We start from the raw sequence: 13524 nt of genomic DNA on the forward strand, positions 1-13524 counted from the left end.
CCGGATGTGGGCTCGGGATTGGTCGAAAAGATCAATTGACAAACCCACGGACCATCCAGGAACCGAAGGAGGCGGTACCAATCGCTGAAGCAAAGAGAGGATTGGCTTCGTCGAGACCGCGCCTCCTAGGGCAAGGCCGGCGGGCATTTGGAAATGAGTACTTCCCGCTTTCGACTTACACCATTCTACCGCAATCTAAATAAAACCGCCTTTCTTTTCCTCTCTACGCTCGTGAACATCTTCCCGGCAGGGCCCAGAATGAGCCGTTTGACTCAAAAGCTTTTAACAACCGCCCCCATCACTGCACAGCGGGCTGGGCGTCGCTATGGAAACAGGCCACGCCCCCACCCACTGGTTGGATTTGCGCGTGCGCCCACGGAAGTACGCCCCCGGAAGCGGAAGTCACGCCTTCCTCCTCTCTGGTCTGAGGCTGAGGCAACGCGGAGACGCCAGCGACTAGCGGGAGCCGCCGCCACCATGTGAGTCCGGGACTGGGCCTAGGCAGTGGGAGTGGGGTTGAGGGTGCAAATTTAGCTGGTTAAGGATGGAGGCATCTGGGCTGTGGCGGCGGGTGGAAATCCTAGGCCTCAAGTGGAGTTCTTTTCTCCTGATGAGAACGGGCCTGGGCCTCTGACTGATGACCGATCCATGAGTTCGACACCCGGGACTGTTGTGTCCCGTCACGGGCTTGCGGCTCCCTCAGATACTCCGTTTTGTTGAGAGAAAAACTAAGGGAAAACTATTTTGCGAGTAATGAATCTGGGGAGAGAAGTGTGGACCAGTAGAAACCATGATTTAAGCCAGGGGCTCGTGCTCACACGAGTAATCTTAGCTGCTCTGGAGGCTGAGATCTGAGATTCGCGATTCAAACCCAACCTGGGAAGGAGAAAGCAAGCGTCCGTTTAAGCTCTGGAAAGAATATTTGTATATTTGACAGGCAGATGGTAGGGTTTGCTGTTGGATTTGATGTCGGATGTGAGAGGAAGAGAAGAGTCTATGGAACCTCAAGTAGTGTTGTTTTTGTTGTTCACAACTAGATTGGTGGGGTTATCGTTGATGGAGCTGGGGAGCACTTTGGCTGGAGTCATGTTCACTCCCTCTCCCTGCCTAAGCTCCTCTCACCTGTGCGTTGCCTACCTGCCTATTCAGGAGCCTCCTCAACAAGCCCAAGAGTGAGATGACCCCGGAGGAGCTGCAGAAGCGGGAGGAGGAGGAGTTTAACACAGGTCCACTCTCAGTGCTTACTCAGTCAGTCAAGAACAACACCCAGGTACTCATCAACTGCCGGAACAACAAGAAGCTCCTAGGCCGGGTGAAAGCCTTTGACAGGTGAGCAGCTGTGTGTGTGGGGGTGGGGGGGGGAGGATATGAGGGGGTTGGCTCTGTCCCCAAGCTGAAGGAACAGGTTTTTTAGGAACCACAAGTGTGGCTGTCCTGCCAGCTTTGGGGTGTGCCAGAGGTGGGTTTGGTGTCTCCGAAGTCCAGCCTGCCCAGGGTTGATCCCAGCTTTGCCTCAGCAGCAGTCAGCTGCCCTCTGGGCACACCTTCCCCTGCAACAGCAGAGGCTGTAGTCCCAGGCAGGAGCCGGGCAGGGAGAGCCCCTGGCCTTCGGTTGACACCCCGCCCCCTCCAGGCACTGCAACATGGTCCTGGAGAATGTAAAGGAGATGTGGACTGAGGTCCCCAAGAGCGGCAAGGGCAAGAAGAAGTCCAAGCCGGTCAACAAGGACCGCTACATCTCCAAGATGTTCCTGCGCGGGGACTCAGTCATCGTGGTCCTGCGGAACCCCCTCATCGCGGGCAAGTAGAGGCAGCCTCGCCCCCCCCTGCGCAAAGATCTGCCTTTTGTGATGGGAATAAAGTCCTTTTTTTTTTTTTTTTCTTACTGTTGCACGTCTGTTCCTGGGGCCTGATGAGTAGGGTGGATGGGGGCAACTGTTGAATGCTGGTTGGCTGCTGAGCAAGTGGAAAGGTGTGGGTCTGCCCTATCCAGGCCTCTGCTTCCTGGCTGTGGAGTGGACCCATTGGATATGAAGTTTTCTTGCCCCCAAATCCTTGTCTTTTTGCTATTTGGGCCTTCAGCCTGTGTGCCAAGCCCTGTGTGTGGCACTGCAGATTAACCCATGTTCTAGAGATTTCCCCCAAAACCTTCCTCCTGAGACAGAAGGGGAGACAGGTTCTTTATGTGTGTGCGCACACACATGCTCTTTCTGGGACTTAAACTTGGGGCTTGGCCATCATGGTACCTGTTACATCCGGAAGTGTAAAGAAGTGCAAAGAAATTGGCGTGTATGTGCTTGGTGCATACTTGTAATCCCAGCACTCCAGAGGTAGAGAAAGGGGGATAATGAAATCAAAATGAGCCTGGTCCACATAGCCAGATTCTCAGAGGAAAACAGCAGTTGGGGGAAAGCAGAATAATGAGATTTGAAGTAAGAGCCTCAAGTTTGCTGGGCAGGTGCTCTACCTCAGCCACACCCTCAATTCTATAAGAGCAGTTGGAGTTTTCCAAGAGACAGCTAAGAATCATCCCAGCTGAGATAAGCAAGCCTTTATTTAAAAAAAAAAAAAGGCAGATGCCATGGGTCAGGCTTGTAATCCTAACTACTTAGGAGGCTGAGATCTGAGAATCTCGGTTCAAAGTCAGCCTGGGCAGGAAAATCCATGAGACTCTTACCTTCACTGAACTACAAAAAAAAAAAATTAAACCAGAAGTGGAGCTGTGGCTCAACTGGTAGAGTGCTAGCCTTGCACAAAATCACCCAGGCTCAGAGTTCAAACTCTACAATTGGCACCCCCTTCCCCTCTCCCCCCCCCAAAAAAAAAAAGCAAGAAGCAACCCTGTTCTAAGTTTTGGTCCATTGTGGGGCTTGAACTCAGGGCCTGGACACTGTCCCTGAGCTCTTTTGCTCAAGGCTAGCCTCTACCACTTTGAGCCACAGCATCACTTTGAGTTTTCTGGTGGCTAATTGGAGATGAGAAGAGTCTCTGTAACAGACTCTCCTGCCTGGGCCAGCTTTGAACTGTGATCCTCAGATCTCAGCTTCCTAAATAGCTAGGATGACAGGCGTGAGTGCAGTCACCCGGCTGGCTTTATCATTTCTATCCTGCCTTTCTAACGAGCAGCTCTCAAAAGAATGGAATGTACACACATACACACACTTACAATTTTAATGTATGTATGTCTTAACTAGGTCAATATCAGGATTACATGTAATATTCTCATTTGGGGTTCTCACACGGGGGACAATAGTACTGGGTCCATGTTTTCTTGTGCAACCACTGCAGACCCCCCAACCCAGCCACACAGCCCACTTTAGCCCACTGTGGCCTGGCCCACCCCAGAAAGCAAACAACAGCTTCCTAAAACTTCATCTCCCAGGGCTTTACCTAAGTCCCCCCACCCCACCAGAACCTGAATTGGGGGAGATTGTATACAAAGGCTCCAAGTTGTGGGGGCACATCTGTTCACAGAGCTGGGGTCCCCAGGGAAAACACAGTACCCAGGCATTAACTGAGCAATTTAGGAGTCCTCATACATATGGCTAATTTTAGCCCTGATGAGGTTGTGGGCTTCCTAAATGTTCCCAGTACCCAAGAGCCGCCATGTCAAGAGCGTGGGGCCTGTGTTCTCTTCCCAGCTCCCAGGCCTGCCTTTCGTGGCCTTCGTCAGCATCAACACACCTCTGCATCCTCAGCCTCTCCTGTCCAGTGTCCTCCAGCTCTAGACCCCTTAGGTCTCCCACAGGCATTGCCTGCCTGACAGGCCCAGAGACCCAGACTGTACCCCCTCTTGGCCCCAATCTCCCTGCATTTCCTCTCCCCTGCTCAAACCCAGGGCTCTTCCTTCATCTCCCTTTTTCCTCGTGAGATCCATTCACAATTCCTCCCCACCTCCGGAGCCCACGGCTTCCCCACGTCTCCATTCATCCAGCCACCATCACCTCCAGCCTACAGTGCCCCCTTCTGATTCCCACCGCTCCCCTGACATCTGCTCCCGTACAGGGGCCAGGAGGACTGAAAACGGGAGCCCTGAGAGGCCCTGCTAAAGGTCCAGTGTGCGTGGAATGAAATCCCACTTTCCCCAACAGTGGCTCTGCCTTACCCCACCTTTTCTTAGCGCCCAGGCCTTTCCTGCCCCGGGATCGTTCCACATGCTGTTCCTTCCGCCTGGAATCATGTTCTCGGAATCACACTTCTCTCTCCTTCCCCTCCATCAGGCCGGCTGCGAGCACCCCAGGCCCCTTCTAAATTCTCTCCATCAGCCATCACTGCGTGATTTCTGCTCATCAGTTTCCCTCGTTCCTCTCTGACGTCCAGAAAAGCTGGGACCTCATCTTCCGTTTCCTTCTCCCCCATTTCCCCAGCGTCCCCCCCCCCCCAAGCCAAGGCTGGCTGGCACACAGCAGGCACTCAGTGAAATGAGTGCTCACGGCAAACAGGATTTCCAGTTACCTAGCAGTAACTTTCCGAGATCCTACTGGCTTCGTTGTCATGTCCTGGCAGGGCCCCCGAGGACAAGGTGCGGCCGATGGGGATCTCTCCGGGGCCCCCGCTGCGGGGCACGGCCTGGGAGGGGCGCCTGGGGGGCGGCGGCAGCGGCTGGCGGGACTCCTGGCTGAGCCTGCGGTGCAGGCGGCGGTGGTACCAGCCCCGCCGCATCTCGGACTGCACCTGCAAGGGCCGGGGGCTGAGCGGCGGCGCCGTGCCCCGCGCGGCCGCCAGGGGGCGCGGGCGGGCCTCTCCCTACCTCCTTGTTGATGAAGCAGTAGAGGATGCTGACCAGGAAGCCCTGCGGGGGAGAGGGGGAGGGAGGGGCAGGGGTCAGATCAGAACTGGGGAGCAGGGGGCTGGGAAGGTGGCTCAGTGGTAGAGCGCTTGCCTTGCATGCATGAGGCCCTGGGTTCGATTCCTCAGCACCACATAAGCAAAAAGAAAAAAGCCAGAAGTGGTGTTGTGGCTCAAGTGGTAGAGTGCTAGCCTTGAGCTGAAGAGCTGAGGGACAGCGCCCAGGCCCAGAGTTCAGGCCCCACGACCAGACCCCTCCAAAAAAAAAAAAACTGGGGGACAGCATAGAGCCGCTCCTTTCCTTACTGCTAACCCTGCCTACACTTGTGCTGTCATCACCATAGTCATATACTGAGGACCCCTGTCCAATGGCTTCCAGCTCGACCCAGCCAGTCAGGGGGTGGAAGGGAGCAGGGCACCAGGGACTAAAAACAGGGGGCCTAAGTTGCAGAAAGCCTGGATGCAAGAAATCTTATTGCCCCCTTAATACCCTTTGGGCAGGCTGCTTAACTTAACCCTGTGTCTCAGTTTCTTCATCTGGATTGTTATTTGTTCTCTGATGTTAGCAGTGTGGGGATTGAACACATGGCCTCCTGCATGCTAGACAGCTGCTCCACCACTTCAGCCACATCCCTGGCCTCAGATACTCTTTGTTTTGCAGTGCTAGTGGTCAAACCCAAGGACTTGTGTGTACCCTAGGCAAATAATCATGGATTCACACACCAGCTCTCTGTAGTTTGGAAAATGCAATTGTACAGGTAGCAGCTGAAGAAGCTGGCCAAATCTCTCTCTCTCTCTCTCTCTCTCTCTCTCTCTCTCTCTCCTCTCTCTCTCTCTTTCTTTCTCTGTATTGAGGATTGAGTTCAGAGACTAGTTTGCAATGCAAGCTGTACTACTTAAGCCACACTCTCAGCTCTCTTTTTCTTAGTCACATATGTCAAGATTATATACCATAAGTTAACTATTGCATGCATTTTCTATAGCTAGATTTAAATAAAGTGGAGCCAGGGCAGGGTGGGGCATTCCAATAATCCTAGCACTAAGGAGTCTGAAGCAGGATGGGCTTAAGTTTGGGGATGAGGGTAGCCTAGGCTAGCTATATGCTGAGATTCTGTCAGAAAGAAAGAAAGGAAAGACGGGAAAGAAGGAAGGAAGAGAATGAGCAGAGAGCACACACTTCTTGCTACTCAGGAGGATAAGATCTGGAGGATCCTAGTTAAAAGCCAGTCCCTAAGACTCCATCCCCAAAGAAACTAACAAAATACCAGGGTGGGGGCAATGCACAAGCAGTATAGCTCCAGCCCAGCAAGCAAGCTGGTGAAACGAGTTGGAAACCCATTACTTACTATTTCCCACAATCCTGTTCAAATCTAACATAGTCACATCCTCCCTTTTGTAGAAAAGTTTGGCCCCTAATCTCCCTTCTCTATCCTCATCCTTCTCCTTCTCCCTGCTTCTGGCTTCTGTCTCCTAAACTTCAGGCATCCTGGCCTTCCTCCATCACATCAGCTTCCACGTCAGGGATTCTGCACCGGGCATTGGTCTCTTTCTGAAAGATGACTAGGAAGTGTCTGAACTTGCATTTGGACCGTGGTTCGAAGCCCTCGCTTCTCACTAAGAGTCAGTACCTCCGAGGATGCCTTGCGGCTACGCCTCCTCTCCACCCCGTCCTGCCCCCACCCCCCCAGCGCAGCCGATTGTATTGTGGCATTAATGAGTAAATGTTGTGGGCCTGGCGGTGGCGGGGAGGCGGCCCCCCCACTACCCCCCCCACCCCCGGCCTGAGCACCTGGAAAGAGCTTAAGAAGATCTCAAAGCCAAGCTTGGCCAAGCGCAGGGCGCCGCGCGCCTGTTCCTCGGTCACCGGAGCAAACACCACCTCGTGGACTCCCAGAAGGGGCACCAGCGTCAGCGTGGAGCGAGCCAGCCTGGGGACGGAGGGCGGCGGTGGTCCCCAGGCCCCCCCCCTCCCCGCCCCGGCCCTCACCGACCCTCTCCCTGACCCCTGACCCCTGCCCTCTCACCGCAGGCGGTAGTCTGCGCAGCGCATCTGTCGTGTCCTCAGTTTGGACACAAGGATGCCAAGAATTCGGAGAAAGATGAGGAAGTTGATCTGCGAGGGGAGAGAGGCTGAGCCAGACGCCATCCCCGTTCTGGGGGTGCGGGGGGGGGCAGGAGGTGGCCCCTGCTCCCCAGAACCTGAAATCCCTGAGCACAGCCTAGAGGAAGCGGGACCGACCGTACCAAGATGGTTATTAGGATCGGGGTGCGGATGATCCACCAAATGGCCTTGACGTCATTACGCTCCCAGCACCTGGGGGGACAGGGTAGAGCTGAGACAGAAAGCCCCCCTCAAGACGCGGGGTCCCGGGCAGCGCTCGCAGGGCTCCGCCCACTTCCGGCCTGCCCGCCCCCTAGGCCCCGCCCCGCCCGGGAATTTGCTCAGGCCCCGCCCACACATAGCCCAAGACCCTCCTGTCGTCCCGCCCCTCCGCTAAGCCACGCCCTCCAGCCAAGCCACGCCCCCGAGCCTGCCACTCACTGCGTATTCTCGTACAGGTGCCTGACGATCACCCAGGGAATGACGAAAAACGCGGGGGCCCCTGTGCAGACCCCGACCCCCGCCCCCCACCCCGCCGCAGCCGTCAGCACACACGCACAGGCCCCTGGCCAGGCCCAGGTCCCACGGAATCCCTCTGCTGGGTGGGGAAGAGACCCACCCCCTGGGTAAACCCGCGGGCAGTCCCACGTGTGCTGGGCCGGACAGGGAGGGAGTCGAGGCTCACCCCAGCCCAGGAGCAGGTAGCAGCGGAAGTGCCCCTCCTCCGAGCCGCCCACCCGCACCAGGAGGTGGTGCAGGTACATGCCCTCCACCAGCAGCCACGTGTAGTTGGCGCCCACGCAGTACTGGGTTATAATCTGTGCCGTGCGGCAGGCACCCAGGGCCTGGGAAGCAGACAAAGAGAGGCAGGGGGGGTTAGGGTGGCCGCCAAGGACCCAGCCTTTCTCCCACCTGGTCCCTCAGAGCCTGTCATTCTAATTACTTAGGAGGCTGAGATCAGTTCGAAGTCAGCCCAGGCAGGAAAGTTTATGAGACTCATATTCCACCAACTCTCCCCGCCCCCGCCCCCCACTATCACCAATTTCTTCCACCTTGGCCTCTCACCTGAGGTAAGTGGACTCTCGCATTGGCAGAAAAGTCTAATGATGGGTGAGATAGTGAGGGAGAGGTAATGGAAAATCCCAATTAAGGTGGAGAGTTCAGTGATGGCAAGGCTGATTGTCCCTCTCCAAATGTGGAGGGGAACCACGAATCATGTAGACAACAAGAACAGATGGAGAAGCCGGGCGCTGGTGCCTCACGCCTGTAATCCTAGCTACTCAGGAGGCTGAGATCTGAGGATGGAGGTTCAAAACCAGCCCAGGCAGGAACGTCCGCAAGACTCTCATCTCCAACGAACCACCAGAAAACCGGAGTGGCGCTGTGGCTTAAGTGATAGAGAGTGCTGAAGAGCTCAGGCACAGTGCCCAGGCCCAGAGTTCAAGCCCGAAAATAAATAAATAAATAATAAATGAATGAATGAATAAATGAATGGAGGGAAGGATGGATGGGAACTTAGAGATCCCACCAGAAGAAGCTGTTGGGATGGGAAGGGTGCGTACCTGCTTCCACAGTGTAAGGGTCTGGTCCCCAGGGTAGGGGCCAGGTGCAGACAGGAGTCGATCACGAGTGAGGATGGCTGCGGCCCGAAGCATGAAGGACATAAACAGGTTCATGTGGATGTAATTACGAGTGCACCGCAGCCGCCTAAGGGATTTGACAGGGTAACTTGTCACCCCTCAAGGGCTATCCCCAGCCAAATAAAGTCCCTGCCAACCCTTCCTATCAGCCATCAATGAGTGGAGGCCAGGGGACCCTGGCCACCTCATGGGAATCCCACCTGAAGAAACTCAAGATGAATAGAGCTAACAGCAGCGTGACAAGGGACAGCGAGTAGCCCACAGTGTACATGACCTGCAGCCGCTCCAAAATCAGTCTTTGGTCCTGGCAGGAGAGGCAAAGGAAACAAGGCAACAAGGTTTAGCTTTTCCACCCCAGAGACAGATATTGCCTGCTTCCCTCTTCTAGTTTTCCTTTCCTCTGTATTCCTGCCCTGGGTGCTTATTTTTTCTTGAGACACTACTACCCTTGTTTAAGTGGGGCTGACTCCCACATTTCAGCTCAAGGGTGGGGCATGTTACCAGTCAATTGGAACATTCTAACACACACACACACAGAGTTCTGGAGCAAGATGCTGGAGTTATTGAAAAGGAAGCTCAGACATGGTAAAAGTTGTTGCTTGATTGATACGATGTGAACCAAAAACACTACTGGGGGCCAACTTCTCCACTGCACAGAAAAGATGCGACCAGCACAGACAAAAACAGGCATATGGTTTGAGATTTCCCCACCATGTCTTTTGAGTCCCTGGATCCTGCTGTACCTGAAGCTGTTGCCATATACTGTGTTGTTTTCTTTGATCTCCTTGAAGAAAGTCTCAGTGGGGTTTTTATTACTTGCAACCCAGAGTCCTAAACCTCATGAGGGCCTTTCAGATATGGCCTGAGGCTGGGAGGGTGGGGGGTATCTGGGTACTTTCCCCCAGATATCCTCACCTGGGCCCCTCCCCTCTTCTTACCTGAAAGGCCTCATTCTTCTCTGGATTCTCACACTGAGTATGGTCTCTCCAAGGTTCCCATTGGCCATTACTGCCACAGTGACGGAGAACAAAGCCAGCAGCCACTGAGGGAGAACCAGGGAAAGGGTCAGAGAAAGAGAGTGTGAACCCGGGCACTGAGAGTCTAAGTGGTGATGATGATGATTAAGCCTTAACTTAATACTCGTGCAAGCTGATGTAGACAGCAGTAGCATGAACCCCATTTTATAAATAGGGAAATTGAGTCACAAAAAAGTTAAATAAGCTGTCCCAGGATACATTGCGATGTTAGACCAAGAAGATGCCTACAGATGGACAGATTCAGAGAGAGAGAGAGCGCGCCAAGCATCGTGGTACACCTGTGTAATCCCAACACTCAGGAAACTGAGGCAAGAATATCAAGTTCTAGGCTAGTCTAACCTAATAGTAAGACTCTTATCTTAAAAAAAAAAAAAAAGTAAATCTAGAAACTGGATGTCGGTGGCTCACATCTGTAATCCTGGCTACTCAGGAGGCTGAGATCTGAGGATTATGATCCAACCCAGCCCAGGCATGCAAAGCCTCCAAATAACCAGCAAAAGCCAGAAATGGAGCTCCAGCTCAAGTGGTAGAGCGCCAGCATCAAGTGAAAAAAAATAACAAGCATGCCAAGCCCTGAGTTTAAGCCCTGAGTTTAAAAATAGAGGGAGAGAGAGGGAGAGCAACATAGGAATATCAACGTAGCTTAGAGAAATGGGTAACAGGGCAGATGCAACAATAGCTAGCCAGACAGTATCATGCAGAGGACAGAGAGGAGGAAGGGGTGGGGGGGGCATGATGTCTGGGTGTAAAGGGGCCCAGGGAATGCCTCACCATGGCGGTGCCAGGGCAGGTACCAGGGGCAGGACGCTCGGGCAGTGACGTTGGGTGCAGCATAGTCCCAGCAGACATACATATCGAAGGACCCATTACAAGCGAGGCCTGAGGGGTAGACAGGGAAGGCAGATGCTGCAGAGCAACCCACAGAGCGGTGGACCCAGTGCTTCTCCCATCTAGGACAAGCTCTCTGCTGTGGCTCCGCCCACCCTCAGCAACAGATCAGATTCTTACTGGGCCACAAGCCCCGCCCACCATCCCTCGAGGCTCCACCCATCCTCCAAGCTCCCCCCACTAGGAAAGTCCCATTTACAAATCCCTCCATTCTACAAAAGCCCCGCCCCACTCCAGGGCAGGACCCGCCCAAGACTCCTCCCATTTCGAGGTGCCCAAGGTTCTATTAGTTAAGCCCCGCCCATCCAGACCAAGCCCCGCCCACCAACTTGTGGGCCCCGCCCAACGGCCCTCCCATTCAAGTTTCTCAGGGCTCTCCTAAGATTTAAGGCCCACCCATCGATGCCAAGCCCCGCCCGTTTCTTTTAGACTCCGCCCATCGATCTCAAGCCCCGCCCAAACCCCTGGATGGTGCAGGTCCCGTCCAGGACTCCTCCCATTTCAAGCTTCTTCCCAGGGCTCTCCTAAGATCTAGGTCGCGCCTACCGAAGCTCACCCCTCTCGGGCTCAGCTTCTCCCTCCCGACCCCAGTCCCCCTGCCACACCTGCAGGTGGCTCCGAGGCCTCCAGGGTCTCCTGGCACTCCCGGCGGTACCTCTCCCAGCGCTGGTACAGCTCCCCCGCCGTCTGCCCCACCGAGCCTGTCTAGGAGGAGACAGCAGGGAGGACCCGCCCCCTCCCAGACCGACCTTCCCCCCACATTCTCAAGCAGCTTGGTTGAGCCAGGCCAGGAGCATCCTTAGAGGGGCTTTCCGGGTCCTGGGTGGCCTAGGGGTGGGAAGTGCTTAGGAAGTCGTCAAGAGATTTGCTATGGGACGTGCGTGGCAAACCTTCAGGGCAATTGAAGAGGGGAGTGGCTGGGCCTTATTAGGATTTGGGGTGGTGGATGGAAATCGGGTGCTGGTGGCACACGCCTGGAAATCCCAGCTACTCTGGACGCTCAGATCTGAGGATCGCGGTTCGAAGCCAGCCCAGATAGACAAATAAATCCGAGAAGCTCTTATCTCCAATAAACCACGACAAAGCTAAAGGACAGTGCCCAGTGCTTGAATTCAATCCCCAGGACAGGCATCAAGAAAAACAAAAAGACCTGGGTTTGCGCAAGGGGCAACAACAGTCTTCCTCTTTGGGGGAGGAAGACTTAAAAAACGATCTCCAGACCTTCCTCCAAGCTTTGAGCTCCGTGTGTCTCCGGGGTCCTCACCTCCGCCCTCCGCAGTGGGAGTCCCCACAGAGGAAGCAGCAACAGCAGCGAGCGCAGGGGCCGGGAATTTGGCATCATGAAGGCGGCCAAGGGTCCGGTCACACAGAAGCCGTCGGGCTGGAGGGTCCCGAGACAGAATGAGGAGCTCTGCCCTCCCGGGCTCCAGCCCCAGAGCCCACCTGCCGCACACAGGTGGACCCGCCACGCTGCACCCCCCCCCCCCCCCCCCGTCCCCTGGCTTCGCCTCCCGGGCCGAGATTGCGCGATGGGCGTGGCCTCTGGCGGTGGGCGTGGCCTGCGCTGATGGGCGGGGCGGCGGGCCGGGCCTCGCTCCTTGCGCGGTGCTCGGCCTCTCCCAGCTGTTGCTGGGGTGGCAATGATGGAAGGGAGGGGTGTTTGCAGAGGGGGCTGTTGCCCAAGAGCCTTGCAGGGTAAAAAGCCTTAGTGTCTCCCAACGGTCTAGACCTAGAAACTTCTGGGCACCTGGGGACCACTTTGGGAGCCTGGAGGGGAGCTGGACCCGCACCCTCCCCAACCCAGGTGGCTGTTGACATCTGCAGAAAGGAACCCAACCGGATAAAACTTTCTCCCGCGGTGGCTAAGATAAAGCCGAGTGTGGGGGGCAGCCCTCTCCTAGCATCCAAGGACTGAGATGCTCGACTTAAGTCTGCAGCTGCCCAGATGCCCGAAAATCCTTCCAATCATCCGGCCCCAGTGCCTATTCCCAAATGCCCCGGGGTGGGAGGGAGGGGGGAGGCAAAGCAGAGGGGGCCATCTCAGAACCCCAGAAAGACAGGCAGGGAGTCAAAGACACACGAGACAGACTTACAGAGACTTCGAGACCAGACACAGCAAGGGACCAGAGACCAACCCAAAATGGAAAAATAAGGATGTGGGCTAGGAGACGAAGAAGGTAGAGACGTGACAGAGACAGAAAGGGAGAAGAGAGCTGGATGTCAGTCTACAAAGGAAGCCATCTAGAAACTAGAGACTGAGAGATATAAAGACAGAGACATCAAGAGACAAACCCGATCAGAGGGGCGGAAAGAGACAAAGGCTCTAGCTGAGAGACAGAGACAGAGCGCCAGGGCTAGAGAGAGAAAGAGGCCCAGAGCAGAGACTTGAAGGGGAGTTGGGGGCAAGAGAAATGGGGTACAACGGGGGGGGGGACGGGGAAAGGTTACCCTCACCTGTCCCAGTCCTTTTCTCCGGCCGCCCCGGTCACCGTGGCCTCCCGTGTCTCCCCTGAGCTCTGGATGGACGAGATGACACGCGCTGGCAGCCTGGGGTGGTTGGAGGGGGCGGGGCGAGGGCGGAACTGAGGATGGGAAGGGGGGGAGCTCTGGGGTAGAGGGGGACCGAGACGGCGGTGGAGTCCCTGTGAATTGTCCATCCAGAGGACCCCCTCCGATTTCTCCTTCTCCCACTCCCAGTGCCCAGGTCCCATCCAGCCACTGTCACATTCACACACCGTATCACACCCGGCTCTCCAATCTCACACCCGGATCCTTGCTCTCATTCACCATTTACAACTGCAACCACGCCCAGACAGGCTGTCACCTACCTACAGGTGGCACACCACACACACACACACACACACACACACATCTGGGCTGTGCACGCTTCACACACATAGGAACACAACCCCACCTTCCCAGTCATAAGGCCACATGCATTTCACACTCACTGAATGGTGTGCGAGCCAGGGTCTCGTGTAGCACAGGAGGGCAGAAGCTGTCTTCTCCCACATCCATGTTTTCAGCAGGGTCCAGAGCAGAGGAACAGGGGAGATGGTGATTGAAAGAA

General features: G+C 55.4%; 2 protein-coding genes across 2 annotated transcripts; one reads left to right on the plus strand and one right to left on the minus strand.

The window, feature by feature from the left end:
- Positions 1–372: 372 nt before the first annotated feature.
- Snrpd2 (small nuclear ribonucleoprotein D2 polypeptide) lies at positions 373–1883 on the plus strand. The gene is made up of 3 exons (XM_042700521.1): positions 373–479; positions 1150–1329; positions 1634–1883. Coding segments are annotated over exons 1-3 (357 nt in total). The 5' UTR covers positions 373–477; the 3' UTR covers positions 1809–1883.
- Positions 1884–4434: 2551 nt separating this feature from the next.
- On the minus strand, positions 4435–13472 carry Gipr (gastric inhibitory polypeptide receptor). Its single transcript, XM_042700227.1, has 15 exons — positions 13406–13472; positions 12909–13036; positions 11719–11835; positions 11060–11159; positions 10338–10445; positions 9468–9571; positions 8730–8833; positions 8452–8596; positions 7575–7734; positions 7331–7391; positions 7033–7102; positions 6813–6901; positions 6578–6716; positions 4751–4792; positions 4435–4674 (listed from the first exon to the last, which is right to left on the minus strand). Exons 1-15 carry the CDS (start codon positions 13470–13472, stop codon positions 4456–4458), a joined length of 1653 nt encoding a protein of 550 aa, XP_042556161.1. The 3' UTR covers positions 4435–4455.
- Positions 13473–13524: the final 52 nt, after the last annotated feature.

The sequence above is a fragment of the Dipodomys spectabilis genome, unplaced genomic scaffold (genome assembly GCF_019054845.1).
Source record: "Dipodomys spectabilis isolate Male_0828 unplaced genomic scaffold, ASM1905484v1 ptg000266l, whole genome shotgun sequence".
Classification (NCBI taxonomy): domain Eukaryota; kingdom Metazoa; phylum Chordata; class Mammalia; order Rodentia; family Heteromyidae; genus Dipodomys; species Dipodomys spectabilis.

Bases quoted from the DNA above. Each gene is read 5' to 3' on its own strand.
- Snrpd2 (XM_042700521.1), top strand. The intron at 1,330-1,633 runs GTGAGCAGCTGT...CGCCCCCTCCAG, and splicing joins CGGGTGAAAGCCTTTGACAG to GCACTGCAACATGGTCCTGG.
- Gipr (XM_042700227.1), bottom strand. From the start codon at position 13,472: ATGGATGTGGGAGAAGACAGCTTCTGCCCTCCTGTGCTACACGAGACC. The intron at 10,446-11,059 runs GTGTGGCAGGGG...TCTACCCCTCAG, and splicing joins GGCCTCGGAGCCACCTGCAG to GCCTCGCTTGTAATGGGTCC. The intron at 8,834-9,467 runs GTAAGAAGAGGG...CTCTCCTGCCAG, and splicing joins AGAAGAATGAGGCCTTTCAG to GACCAAAGACTGATTTTGGA.